This window comes from Lolium perenne, chromosome 4 (genome assembly GCF_019359855.2).
Source record: "Lolium perenne isolate Kyuss_39 chromosome 4, Kyuss_2.0, whole genome shotgun sequence".
Classification (NCBI taxonomy): domain Eukaryota; kingdom Viridiplantae; phylum Streptophyta; class Magnoliopsida; order Poales; family Poaceae; genus Lolium; species Lolium perenne.
Genome location: NC_067247.2, coordinates 303313905 through 303328118, shown reverse-complemented (window position 1 = coordinate 303328118; position 14214 = coordinate 303313905). Strand labels below are relative to the sequence as shown.

General features: G+C 38.3%; 4 protein-coding genes across 4 annotated transcripts; all 4 read right to left on the bottom strand.

The window, feature by feature from the left end:
• Positions 1-2607: 2607 nt before the first annotated feature.
• Positions 2608-4069, bottom strand: LOC139830677 (uncharacterized). The gene has a single exon (XM_071819291.1). It carries the CDS (start codon positions 4003-4005, stop codon positions 2776-2778), a length of 1230 nt encoding a protein of 409 aa, XP_071675392.1. The 5' UTR covers positions 4006-4069; the 3' UTR covers positions 2608-2775.
• Positions 4070-7215: 3146 nt separating this feature from the next.
• LOC139830198 (avenin-3-like) lies at positions 7216-7932 on the bottom strand (the record flags this gene model as incomplete). Its single annotated transcript, XM_071818206.1, has 1 exon — positions 7216-7932. A coding segment is annotated over one exon (549 nt), but the record flags the coding sequence as incomplete, so codon positions are not given.
• A 3-nt stretch (positions 7933-7935) lies between these two features.
• Positions 7936-8804, bottom strand: LOC127295984 (uncharacterized). The gene has a single exon (XM_051326009.2). It carries the CDS (start codon positions 8737-8739, stop codon positions 7936-7938), a length of 804 nt encoding a protein of 267 aa, XP_051181969.2. The 5' UTR covers positions 8740-8804.
• Positions 8805-11950: 3146 nt separating this feature from the next.
• Positions 11951-13504, bottom strand: LOC127295983 (uncharacterized). Its single transcript, XM_051326008.2, has one exon. It carries the CDS (start codon positions 13469-13471, stop codon positions 12119-12121), a length of 1353 nt encoding a protein of 450 aa, XP_051181968.2. The 5' UTR covers positions 13472-13504; the 3' UTR covers positions 11951-12118.
• Between the last annotated feature and the right edge of the window lie 710 nt (positions 13505-14214).

Below are 14214 nucleotides of genomic sequence, written 5' to 3'. Positions count from 1 at the left end.
TTAATACACATCTATTTAGTATGTATTTATGCAACTTCGCTTAGCTCACTCTTAATAACTACATATGGAGTTTCATTCTGAATTTGTTTATTATTGAACTAATTAAGTTAGTTTCTACCTATTGCAGGAAAATTATTCACATAATCTTTAGTTTTCTTACGTTAAAATTATTATAGAATAAATAAATAATTTCCGTGAAATGTACACATAAGAGAGACCCATATAGCAAATACTAAAATGAGTATATTTGTAAAACTCGCAAAAATAGCATTTTCCCACAAAGTAAAATAGCGTTGTACACGAGCGGATTAAATATAAACCTATGAAATCCGTAGCAGAAATAAAAACAAAGATAAGCCAATATAGCAAATGTTGATCCTTTGAATCAGGTCTTTTTGTAAAGCTTGTAAAAAATTAGCATGTGCACACGTAATTTGTAGTTTCTCTTGATATTTTAATACAATTATTGTAAATATTTGGCGAAGCCAATTATAAAAGTCAAAATTTAGGAGGATCGGAGCTCAAGCTCCCAAAAAATGTTTTGATTTTCATCCTCAGAACTAAACTTATTCTATCTTTCATGTTTTTTGTATTTCTAAAAAATCAGTTAAAATTGATTTGATGTTGTGGAGTCGGTGATATATACATGTTATTTCTACATCTTGAAATATTTTTTTTTAAATACTCTCATGAAAGACAACGGTGGTCGGATGCAACACATCCTGAAATTACGTCTTTTATATCCCTTTTTTTGAAATATTAACACGACGGAGCTAGTTATAGAGGCTCGGGCGGCGCCCTAGTATGTCTACCCAGTTGAAGTGGGGAAGTCTATTCGAAACTACGATGGATATGAGAGCTAGATGCAGGACGACCCGCAGTTCCCTTTTACTTTTGTCGATGCACCATGGGTGCCCGCATATGTAATTAAGTGGGCTTGATTTTGCGGCGCCGCAAACTTCCTCCTCCATTCGCACCCTAAATCATACCAAGTGGTCTCTTCTATATATAGAAATTATCAGTTAACCATGCCCAAGTTCTTAGCTCAAGTAGAGTTTATTAGAATTACATAAAACTGCATCCTAACCTTCCCTCATGGAGAGACCGAGGCACACAAATTGGCAGTTGGTTGGCCAAGTAGTCTGTGCAAAACCCAGCCACCTCCTCGGATGTATAACCTTCGAGAATGTTGGCCTCAGGTTGATACTGGTTACGACAATAGTGCTTCAGTATTCCCATGTACCGCTCGAAAGGGTACATGTTGTGGAGAAACACATGACCAATATAATGTATCTCATACACAATATGTATATGAGATGGACGATGATATCAGAGATAGAAGAGGGAAAAACATGTCTAGATGACATATGAACTTCACAAGACCAGTGAAACGCTTCTCCCTTTATTATTAAGTATAAATTTAGATATAAAAAGGGATAAGGATGGATTTTATAGAACCATATGAGAGGAAACAACTATAAATTTTATTTGCAAATAAATTTTATTTTTGTCAAACATAATTTTTATGATGTATGCATGATAGTGATGACTTTTGGAACGGCGCGAAAAAACGAGTAGCGGACGTTTGAAATGCCCATCACTGGTACACATCACCAGTGGTTGTATACTCGTGACGTCAGCCTTTAACGTCAGCGGTGTGGACAACACATCCGTCACTGGTAAGCCTTTCTCCGGTAGTCTACCTTGTATTATCATCTGACTTACCTCACCTAGTTTTCTTAGTTACACTTAGATTTCCGCAAAGCCTTAAATTGCAAAAGAATTTAAGAAAATTATTAGAATCTATTGACCCCATCTAGGTTACATTCTCTATCCTTTCACCTCCTACAACTCTAATGTTCTAACGGGTAAGTAACAAGTTGTAACCAACCAAGAATTTAGCTAATTACTATAAATCGGATAGCATGTGCAATCATGCATGTTTTTTAATTCTACCCGATCTAATCATCGGATGGTTTACTTACTACTACCGATAGTGTTTATTTACATGGTGGCGAGCAAAATTCGGTGTTACAAATGGAAGCAATATGAGATGCTAAAGCCGTCTATCTACCACCCTATTTCGTACTAGATTGTTTCCATCCCAGGTTTTAGTGTATGCATTATTATACTGTATGTCTACAATATTCAGGACAATGCCAGCAATATAATTCTCTTCAGCATCTCGGATGATGAGTCTTAGCTTGCAAATAAATTTTGACACAAGATATGGCTTAAATCATTTACATATCTGTAAAGTCTGATTAACGAATTATCTATAAAAACCGAGCAGTTTACACGTTGGAGGCATCTCGGTATCAACATATATACGGATGTGTGGGTATTTGTATATCATGTAACATGTCCGGAATTCTTTGTATAGTCTTTGTCATCCGTGTGAAAATTATGTGCTTATGTTTAACTTTCTGATGAACTCTGAAGAATGGAAAGAATCTTGTATGAATTTTCAATGCATGAAAATTTCATATCAAGTAATATTTCCTTATCTTGTGTGTAGCTTCCGCTTCTTGTTGCAAATAGGGAAAATAACGTGTTATCAGATAAATAATGAGTGGAAGCGCATCAAACGAACACAAACAAGTGATCTTATGTAGAAAAGAACTTTATTTTTCTTTTATTCCCAAGTTTGAACTAGTACGGGTCGGGGTCATACATGATGGTGCATTGCACTTTATTTCTCACCACTACACCAATCGGTCCATCCTCTATATAGTGATGGGCCGTATAATGGTGCCCGAATGGCGTAGTGTTGGTTTAATAGTATGGTGGGACTTGCACTTTGCACATTGCTGGTAGGGTCTTTAGCGCTAAAGCCCTTATTGCCTCTAACTGAGATAGCTGTTGCGGCTGGAGTATACCCTGAATGAGAATGTATTGTTGTTGTTGCTGGATGGACGAACCCTGACCGCATTGTCGTTGAGGATGGAATAAACCTTGAACAATCTGATGCAGCATCTGAGGTTGCAAGAAAGCACCTTGCTTCTGTTGTTGTTGTAGGAAGATTGCTTCCACAACACCATGGATTGCAGGTAACCGGGAATTCTCAGGGATCTGCGCTAGCTGTTGGCAACATTGTTGTCGCATCACTTGGCAACTACTCTGTTGCAAGATCCACGACCGGAGGAACGTTACCATTGTCACTGGGTTGCACTGTTGTAGGAGGAAATCCCTGCATGGGTTTAATTGCTGTAGTTGCGGAAATGATTGTTGTTGCACAGGAAATGGTTGTTGTTGCCTGGGAAATTGCAGTTCTTGCCCGTGAATCTGTTGTTGGTCAGGAAATGGTTGTAGTTGCCCGGGAATTAGTTGTTGTTTCCCGGGAAATGGAAATTGTTGACCTGGAATTTGTTGTTGTTGGTCAGGAAATGGTTGTTGTTGTCCAGGAAACGGTTGTTGCTCCCCGGGATATTGCAATTGTTGCCCTGGAATTTGTTGTTGTTGGTCGGGAAATGGTTGTTGTTGTTGTTGTTGTTGTCCAGGAAATAACTGTTGTTGGCTGGGAAATGATTGTTGTTGCCCGGGAATATGTTGTTGTTGGTCGGGAAATGGTTGTAATTGCCCAGGAATCAGCTGTTGTTTCCCGGGAAATGGAAATTGTTGCCCGGGATTTTGCTGTTGTTGGTCGGGAAATGGTTGTTGTTGCCCGGGAATTAGTTGTTGTTGCCCAGGAAACGGAAGTTGTTGGCCGGGAAATGGCTGTTGTTGGTCAGGAAATGGTTGATGTTGCCCGGGAAAAGTCTGTTGTATCCAAGGAAATGGAAATTGTTGGCCGGGAAATGGTTGTTGTTGGTCGGGAAATGGCTGTTGTTGGCCGGGAAATGGTTGTTGTTGCCCGGGAAAGGGTGTTTGTTGCCCAGGAAATGGATATTGCTGCCAAGGAAATTGTTGTTGAGGTTGATATTGGCAACTATGTTGAAATTGCTCATTGGCGGTGGCAATGGTTACCGCCATGGCAAGGAGGGTAAAGATGAGGAAGGTCTTCATGGTGGATTTGTGTTTACTAGGGCTTGTGAGGCTTTGATGTTTGTGTTGAAGTCGATGGAATATGATCATCCTAGTGCATGCCTATTTATAGCTACCATGGCATGGTTTATTTTCATCTTTGCATAAGCTTTCTCTAAAAGTGTTTGGACTCTTGTTGAACTGATCATTTGGTATGTTGTCTTTGGTGACACTACTTCCAACATTTAATTTTGGATTAATCATGAAAGTTGTTAGGTCCTTTCGTATCATTCGATTCTTAGATAGGATTCATAATTGGTAATGACTCATGTTCTTAACTTTACATGTCAACTATTATCTAGATTGCGTTGTTTCCCTAAAATAAATTTCTATAGATCTACAAGTTTTCAGGTAGAGACAAGATAGCCATGACCTATATGGTATTGATTTTGTAGTCGTGTATGTGTTGTTAAGGTAGATCCCACTAGTACACGTAGGGTTGTTCTAGAGTCTGTTTTCTTTAGCTAAACTAACTAACTTTGTAGTGTTGTTCACGATACTAAGATGAACTAATAGATTGTTCAATTTCTAGAATCATAGAATTCCATTTTTTACTTCCATGATTGTAATGACGTATATGTTATTAATACACATCTATTTAGTATGTATTTATGCAACTTCGCTTAGCTCACTCTTAATAACTACATATGGAGTTTCATTCTGAATTTGTTTATTATTGAACTAATTAAGTTAGTTTCTACCTATTGCAGGAAAATTATTCACATAATCTTTAGTTTTCTTACGTTAAAATTATTATAGAATAAATAAATAGTTTCCGTAGCATGTACACATAAGAGAGACCCATATAGCAAATACTAAAATGAGTATATTTGTAAAACTCACAAAAATAGCATTTTCCCACAAAGTAAAATAGCTTTGTACACGAGCGGATTAAATATAAACCTATGAAATCCGTAGGAGAAATAAAAACAAAGATAAGCCAATATAGCAAATGTTGATCCTTTGAATCGGGTCTTTTTGCAAAGCTTGTAAAAAATTAGCATGTGCACACGTAATTTGTAGTTTCTCTTGATATTTTAATACAATTATTGTAAATATTTGGCGAAGCCAATTATAAAAGTCAAAATTTAGGAGGATCGGAGCTCAAGCTCCCAAAAAATGTTTTGATTTTCATCCTCAGAACTAAACTTATTCTATCTTTCATGTTTTTTGTATTTCTAAAAAATCAGTTAAAATTGATTTGATGTTGTGGAGTTGGTGATATATACATGTTATTTCTACATCTTGAAATATATTTTTTAAAATACTCTCATGAAAGACAACGGTGGTCGGATGCAACACATCCTGAAATTACGTCTTTTATATCCCTTTTTTTGAAATATTAACACGACGGAGCTAGTTATAGAGGCTCGGGCGGCGCCCTAGTATGTCTACCCAGTTGAAGTGGGGAAGTCTATTCGAAACTAAGAAGGATATGAGGGCTAGATGCAGGACGACCCGCAGTTCCCTTTTACTTTTGTCGATGCACCATGGGTGCCCGCATATGTAATTAAGTGGGCTTGATTTTGCGGCGCCGCAAACTTCCTCCTCCGTTTGCACCTTAAATCATACCAAGTGGTCTCTTCTATATATAGAAATTATCAGTTAACCATGCCCAAGTTCTTAGCTCAAGTAGAGTTTATTAGAATTACATAAAACTGCATCCTAACCTTCCCTCATGGAGAGACCGAGGCACACAAATTGGCAGTTGGTTGGCCAACTAGTCTGTGCAAAACCCAGCCACCTCCTCGGATGTATAACCTTCGAGAATGTTGGCCTCAGGTTGATACTGGTTACGACAATAGTGCTTCAGTATTCCCATGTACCGCTCGAAAGGGTACATGTTGTGGAGAAACACATGACCAATATAATGTATCTCATACACAATATGTATATGAGATGGACGATGATATCAGAGATAGAAGAGGGAAAAACATGTCTAGATGGCATATGAACTTCACAAGACCAGTGAAACGCTTCTCCCTTTATTATTAAGTATAAATTTAGATATAAAAAAGGACAAGGATGGATTTTATAGAACCATATGAGAGGAAACAACTATAAATTTTATTTGCAAATAAATTTTATTTTTGTCAAACATAATTTTTATGATGTATGCATGATAGTGATGATTTTTGGAACGGCGCGAAAAAATGAGAAGCGGACCCGTTTGAAATGCCCATCACTGGTACACATCACCAGTGGTTGTATACTCGTGACGTCAGCCTTTAACGTCAGCAGTGTGGACAACACATCCGTCATTGGTAAGCCTTTCTCCGGTAGTCTACCTTGTATCATCATCTTACTTACCTCACCTAGTTTTCTTAGTTACACTTAGATTTTCGCAAAGCCTTAAATTGCAAAAGAATTTAAGAAAATTATTAGAATCTATTGACCCCATCTAGGTTACATTCTCTATCCTTTCACCTGCTACAACTCTTATGTTCTAACGGGTAAGTAACGAGTTGTAACCAACCAAGAATTTAGCTAATTACTATAAATCGGATAGCATGTGCAATCATGCATGTTTTTTAATTCTACCCGATCTAATCATCGGATGGTTTACTTACTACTACTGATAGTGTTTATTTACATGGTGGCGAGCAAAATTCGGTGTTACAAATGGAAGCAATATGAGATGCTAAAGCCGTCTATCTACCACCCTTTTTCGTACTAGATTGTTTCCATCCCAGGTTTTAGTGCATGCATTATTATACTGTATGTCTACAATATTCAGGACAATGCCAGCAATATAATTCTCTTCAGCATCTCGGATGATGAGTTTTAGCTTGCAAATAAATTTTGACACAAGATATGGCTTAAATCATTTACATATCTGTAAAGTCTGATTAACGAATTATCTATAAAAACCGAGCAGTTTACACGTTGGAGGCATCTCGGTATCAACATATATACGGATGTGTGGGTATTTGTATATCATGTATCATGTCCGGAATTCTTTGTATAGTCTTTGTCATCCGTCTGAAAATTATGTGCTTATGTTTAACTTTCTGATGAACTCTGAAGAATGGAAAGAATCTTGGATGAATTTTCAATGCATGAAAATTTCATATCATGTAATATTTCCTTATCTTGTGTGTAGCTTTCGCTTCTTGTTGCAAATAGGGAAAATAACGTGTTATCAGATAAATAATGGGTGGAAGGGCATCAAACAAACACAAACAAGTGATCTTATGCAGAAAAGAACTTTATTTTTCTTTTATTCCCAAGTTTGAACTAGTACGGGTCGGGGTCATACATGATGGTGCATTGCACTTTATTTCTCACCACTACACCAATCGGTCCATCCTCTATATAGTGATGGGCCGTATAATGGTGCCCGAATGGCGTAGTGTTGGTTTAATAGTATGGTGGGACTTGCACTTTGCACATTGCCGGTAGGGTCTTTAGCGCTAAAGCCCTTATTGCCTCTAACTGAGATAGCTGTTGCGGCTGGAGTATACCCTGAATGAGAATGTATTGTTGTTGTTGCTGGATGGACGAACCCTGACTGCATTGTTGTTGGGGATGGAATAAACCTTGAACAATCTGATGCAGCATCTGAGGTTGCAAGAAAGCACCTTGCTTCTGTTGTTGTTGTAGGAAGATTGCTTCCACAACACCATGGATTGCAGGTAACCGGGAATTCTCAGGGATCTGCGCTAGCTGTTGGCAACATTGTTGTCGCATCACTTGGCAACTACTCTGTTGCAAGATCCACGACCGGAGGAACGTCACCATTGTCACTGGGTTGCACTGTTGTAGGAGGAAATCCCTGCATGGGTTTAATTGTTGTAATTGCGGAAATGATTGCTGTTGCACAGGAAATGGTTGTTGTTGCCCGGGAAATTGCTGATGTTGCCCGGGAAATTGCAGTTCTTGCCCGTGAATCTGTTGTTGGTCAGGAAATGGTTATAGTTGCCCGGAAATTAGTTGTTGTTTCCCGAGAAATGGAAATTGTTGACCTGGAATTTGTTGTTGTTGGTCAGGAAATGGTTGTTGTTGTCCAGGAAACGGTTGTTGCTCCCCGGGATATTGCAATTGTTGCCCTGGAATTTGTTGTTGTTGGTCGAGAAATGGTTGTTGTTGTTGTTGTTGTTGTCCAGGAAATAACTGTTGTTGGCTGGGAAATGGTTGTTGTTGCCCGGGAATATGTTGTTGTTGGTCGGGAAATGGTTGTAATTTCCCAGGAATCAGCTGTTGTTTCCCGGGAAATGGTTGATGTTGCCCGGGAAATGGAAATTGTTGCCCGGGATATTGCTGTTGTTGGTCGGGAAATGGTTGTTGTTGCCCGGGAATTAGTTGTTGTTGCCCAGGAAACGGAAGTTGTTGGCCGGGAAATGGTTGTTGTTGGTCAGGAAATGGTTGATGTTGCCCGGGAAAAGTCTGTTGTATCCAAGGAAATGGAAATTGTTGGCCGGGAAATGGTTGTTGTTGATCAGGAAATGGTTGATGTTGCCCGGGAAAAGTCTGTTGTATCCAAGGAAATGGAAATTGTTGGCCGGGAAATGGTTGTTGTTGGTCGGGAAATGGCTGTTGTTGGCCGGGAAATGGTTGTTGTTGCCCGGGAAAGGGTGTTTGTTGCCCAGGAAATGGATATTGCTGCCAAGGAAATTGTTGTTGAGGTTGATATTGGCAACTATGTTGATATTGCTCATTGGCGGTGGCAATGGTTACCGCCATGGCAAGGAGGGTAAAGATGAGGAAGGTCTTCATGGTGGATTTGTGTTTACTAGGGCTTGTGAGGCTTTGATGTTTGTGTTGAAGTCGATGGAATATGATCATCCTAGTGCATGCCTATTTATAGCTACCATGGCATGGTTTATTTTCATCTTTGCATAAGCTTTCTCTAAAAGTGTTTGGACTCTTGTTGAACTAATCATTTGGTATGTTGTCTTTGGTGAAACTACTTCCAACATTTAATTTTGGATTAATCATGAAAGTTATTAGGTCCTTTCGTATCATTAGATTCTTAGATAGGATTCATAATTGGTAATGACTCATGTTCTTAACTTTACATGTCAACTATTATCTAGATTGCGTTGTTTTCCTAAAATAAATTTCTATAGATCTACAAGTTTTCAGGTAGAGACAAGATAGCCATGACCTATGTGGTACTGATTTTGTAGTCGTGTATGTGTTGTTAAGGTAGATCCCACTAGTACACGTAGGGTTGTTCTAGAGTCTGTTTTCTTTAGCTAAACTAACTAACTTGTTAGTGTTGTACACGATACTAAGATGAACTAATAGATTGTTCACTTTCTAAAATCGTAGAATTCCATTTTTTACTTCCATGATTGTAATGACGTATATGTTATTAATACACATCTATTTAGTATGTATTTATGCAACTTCGCTTAGCTCACTCTTAATAACTATATATGGAGTTTCATTCTGAATTTGTTTATTATTGAACTAATTAAGTTAGTTTCTACCTATTGCAGGAAAATTATTCAGATAATCTTTAGTTTTCTTACGTTAAAATTATTATAGAATAAATAAATAGTTTCCGTAGCATGTACACATAAGAAAGACCCATATAGCAAATACTAAAATGAGTATATTTGTAAAACTCGCAAAAATAAGATTTTCCCACATAGTAAAATAGCTTTGTACACGAGCGGATTAAATATAAACCTGTGAAATCCGTAGCAGAAATAAAAACAAAGATAAGCCAATATAGCAAATGTTGATCCTTTGAATCGGGTCTTTTTGCAAAGCTTGTAAAAAATTAGCATGTGCACACGTAATTTGTAGTTTCTCTTGATATTTTAATACAATTATTATAAATATTTGGCGAAGCCAATTATAAAAGTCAAAATTTAGGAGGATCGGAGCTCAAGCTCCCAAAAAATGTTTTGATTTTCATCCTCAAAACTAAACTTATTCTATCTTTCATGTTTTTTGTATTTCTAAAAAATCAGTTAAAAATGATTTGATGTTGTGGAGTTCGTGATATATACAAGTTATTTCTACATCTTGAAATATTTTTTTAAAATAATCTCATGAAAGACAAATGTGGTCGGATGCAACACATCCTGAAATTACGTCTTTTATATCCCTATTTTTGAAATATTAACACGACGGAGCTAGTTATAGAGGCTCGGGCGGCGCCCTAGTATGTCTACCCAGTTGAAGTGGGGAAGTCTATTCGAGACTAAGAAGTATATGAGGGCTAGATGCAGGACGACCCGCAGTTCCCTTTTACTTTTGTCGATGCACCAAGGGTGCCCGCATATGTAATTAAGTGGGCTTGATTTTGCGGTGCCACAAACTTCCTCCTCCGTTTGCACCCTGAATCATACCAAGTGGTCTCTTCTATATATAGAAATTATCAGTTAACCATGCCCAAGTTCTTAGCTCAAGTAGAGTTTATTAGAATTACATAAAACTGCATCCTAACCTTCCTTCATGGAGAGACCGAGGCACACAAATTGGCAGTTGGTTGGCCAAGTAGTCTGTGCAAAACCCAGCCACCTCCTCGGATGTATAACCTTCGAGAATGTTGGCCTCAGGTTGATACTGGTTACGACAATAGTGCTTCAGTATTCCCATGTACCGCTCGAAAGGGTACATGTTGTGGAGAAACACATGACCAATATAATGTATCTCATACACAATATGTATATGAGATGGACGATGATATCAGAGATAGAAGAGGGAAAAACATATCTATATGGCATATGAACTTCACAAGACCACCGAAACGCTTCTCCCTTTATTATTAAGTATAGATTTAGATATAGAAAAGGACAAGGATGGATTTTATAGAACCATATGAGAGGAAACAACTATATATTTTTATTTGCAAATAAATTTTATTTTTGTCAAACATAACTTTTATGATGTATGCATGATAGTGATGATTTTTGGAACGGCCCGAAAAAACGAGTAGCGGATGTTTGAAATGCCCATCACTGGTACACATTACCAGTGGTTGTATACTCGTGATGTCAGCCTTTAACGTCAGCAGTGTGGACAACACATCCGTCACTGGTAAGCCTTTCTCCGGTAGTCTACCTTGTATCATCATCTGACTTACCTCACCTAGTTTGCTTAGTTACACTTAGATTTCCGCAAAGCCTTAAATTGCAAAAGAATTTAAGAAAATTATTAGAATCTATTGACCCCATCTAAGTTACATTCTCTATCCTTTCACCTGCTACAACTCTAATGTTCTAACGGGTAAGTAACGAGTTGTAACCAACCAAGAATTTAGCTAATTACTATTAATCGCATAGCATGTGCAATCATGCATGTTTTTTAATTCTACCCGATCTAATCATCGGATGGTTTAGTTACTACTACTGATAGTGTTTATTTACATGGTGGCGAGCAAAATTTGGTGTTACAAATGGAAGCAATATGAGATGCTAAAGCCGTCTATCTACCATCCTTTTTTTGTACTAGATTGTTTCGATCCCAGGTTTTAGTGTATCCATTATTATATTGTATGTCTACAGTATTCAGGACAATGCCAACAATATAATTCTCTTCAGAATCTCGGATGATGAGTCTTAGCTTGCCAAATAAATTTTGACACAAGATATGGCTTAAATCATTTACATATCTGTAAAGTCTGATTAACGAATTATCTATCAAACAACGACCAGTTTACACGTTGGAGGCATCTCGGTATCAACATATATACGGATGCGTGGGTATTTGTGTATCATGTAACATGTCCGGAATTCCTCGTATAGTCTTTGTCATCCGTGTGAAAATTATGTGCTTATTTTTAACTTTATGATGAACTTTGAAGAATGGAAAGAATCTTGTATGAATTTTCAATGCATGAAAATTTCATATCATGTAATATTTCCTTATCTTGTGTGTAGCTTTCGCTTCTTGTTGCAAATAGGGAAAATAACGAGTTATCAGATAAATAATGGGTGGAAGCGCATCAAACGAACACAAACAAGTGATCTTATGCAGAAAAGAACTTTATTTTTCTTTTATTCCCAAGTTTGAACTAGTACGGGTCGGGGTCATACATGATGGTGCATTGCACTTTATTTCTCACCACTACACCAATCGGTCCATCCTCTATATAGAGATGGGCCGTATAATGGTGCCTGAATGGCGTAGTGTTGGTTTAATAGTATGGTGGGACTTGCACTTTGCACATTGCCGGTAGGGTCTTTAGCGCTAAAGTCCTTATTGCCTCTAACTGAGAAAGTTGTTGCGGCTGGAGTATACCCTGAATGAGAATGTATTTCTGTTGTTGCTGGGTGGACGAACCCTGACCGCATTGTTGTTGAGGATGGAATAAACCTTGAACAATCTGATGCAACATCCGAGGTTGCAAGAAAGCACCTTGCTTCTGTTGTTGTTGTAGGAAGATTGCTTCCACAACACCATGGATTGCAGGTAACCGGGAATTCTCAGGGATCTGCGCTAGCTGTTGGCAACATTGTTGTCGCATCACTTGGCAACTACTCTGTTGCAAGATCCACGACCGGAGGAACGTCACCATTGTCACTGGGTTGCACTGTTGTAGGAGGAAATCCCTGCATGGGTTTAATTGTTGTAATTGCGGAAATGATTGTTGTTGCACAGGAAATGGTTGTTGTTGCCCGGGAAATTGCTGATGTTGCCCGGGAAATTGCAGTTCTTGCCCGTGAATCTGTTGTTGGTCAGGAAATGGTTGTAGTTGCCCGGGAATTAGTTGTTGTTTCCCGGGAAATGGAAATTGTTGACCTGGAATTTGTTGTTGTTGGTCAGGAAATGGTTGTTGTTGTCCAGGAAACGGTTGTTGCTCCCCGGGATATTGCAATTGTTGCCCTGGAATTTGTTGTTGTTGGTCGGGAAATGGTTGTTGTTGTTGTTGTTGTCCAGGAAATAACTGTTGTTGGCTGGGAAATGGTTGTTGTTGCCCGGGAATATGTTGTTGTTGGTCGGGAAATGGTTGTAATTGCCCAGGAATAAGCTGTTGTTTCCCGGGAAATGCTTGTTGCTGCCCGGGAAATGGAAATTGTTGGCCAGGATTTTGCTGTTGTTGGTCGGGAAATGGTTGTTGTTGCCCGGGAATTAGTTGTTGTTGCCCAGGAAACGGAAGTTGTTGACCGGGAAATCGCTGTTGTTGGTTAGGAAATGGTTGATGTTGCCCGGGAAAAGTCTGTTGTATCCAAGGAAATGGAAATTGTTGGCCGGGAAATGGTTGTTGTTGGTCGGGAAATGGATGTTGTTGCCCTGGAATTAGCTGTTGTATCCCAGGAAATGGAAGTTGTTGCCCAGGAATTTGCTTTTGTTGGTCGGGAATTGGTTGTTGTTGCTGAGGAAATGGTTGTTGTTGCCCGGGAAACGGTGTTTGTTGCCCAGGAAATGGATATTGCTGCCAAGGAAATGGTTGTTGAGGTTGATATTGGCAACTATGTTGAAATTGCTCATTGGCGGTGGCAATGGTTACCGCCATGGCAAGGAGGGTAAAGATGAGGAAGGTCTTCATGGTGAATTTGTGTTTAGTAGGGCTTGTGAGGCTTTGATGTTTGTGTTGTAGTTGATGGAATATGATCATCCTAGTGCATGCCTATTTATAGCTACCATGGCATGGTTTATTTTCATCTTTGCATAAGCTTTCTCTAAAAGTGTTTGGACTCTTGTTGAACTGATCATTTGGTATGTTGTCTTTGGTGACACTACTTCCAACATTTAATTTTGGATTAATCATGAAAGTTGTTAGGTCCTTTCGTATCATTCGATTCTTAGATAAGGCTTCATAATTGGTAATGACTCATGTTCTTAACTTTACATGTCAACTATTATCTAGATTGCATTGTTTTCCTAAAATAAATTTCTATAGATCTACAAGTTTTCAGGTAGAGACAAGATAGCCATGACCTATGTGGTACTGATTTTGTAGTCGTGTATGTGTTGTTAAGGTAGATCCCACTAGTACACGTAGGGTTGTTCTAGAGTATGTTTTCTTTAGGTAAACTAACTAACTTTGTAGTGTTGTACACGATACTAAGATGAACTAATAGATTGTTCACTTTCTAGAATCATAGAATTCCATTTTTTACTTCCATGATTGTAATGACGTATATGTTATTAATACACATCTGTTTAGTATGTATTTATGCAACTTCGCTTAGCTCACACTTAATAACTACATATGGAGTTTCATTCTGAATTTGTTTATTATTGAACTAATTAAATTAGTTTCTACCTATTGCAAGAAAATTATTCAGA

Bases quoted from the DNA above. Each gene is read 5' to 3' on its own strand.
- LOC127295983 (XM_051326008.2), bottom strand. From the start codon at position 13,471: ATGAAGACCTTCCTCATCTTTACCCTCCTTGCCATGGCGGTAACCATT.
- LOC139830677 (XM_071819291.1), bottom strand. From the start codon at position 4,005: ATGAAGACCTTCCTCATCTTTACCCTCCTTGCCATGGCGGTAACCATT.
- LOC127295984 (XM_051326009.2), bottom strand. From the start codon at position 8,739: ATGAAGACCTTCCTCATCTTTACCCTCCTTGCCATGGCGGTAACCATT.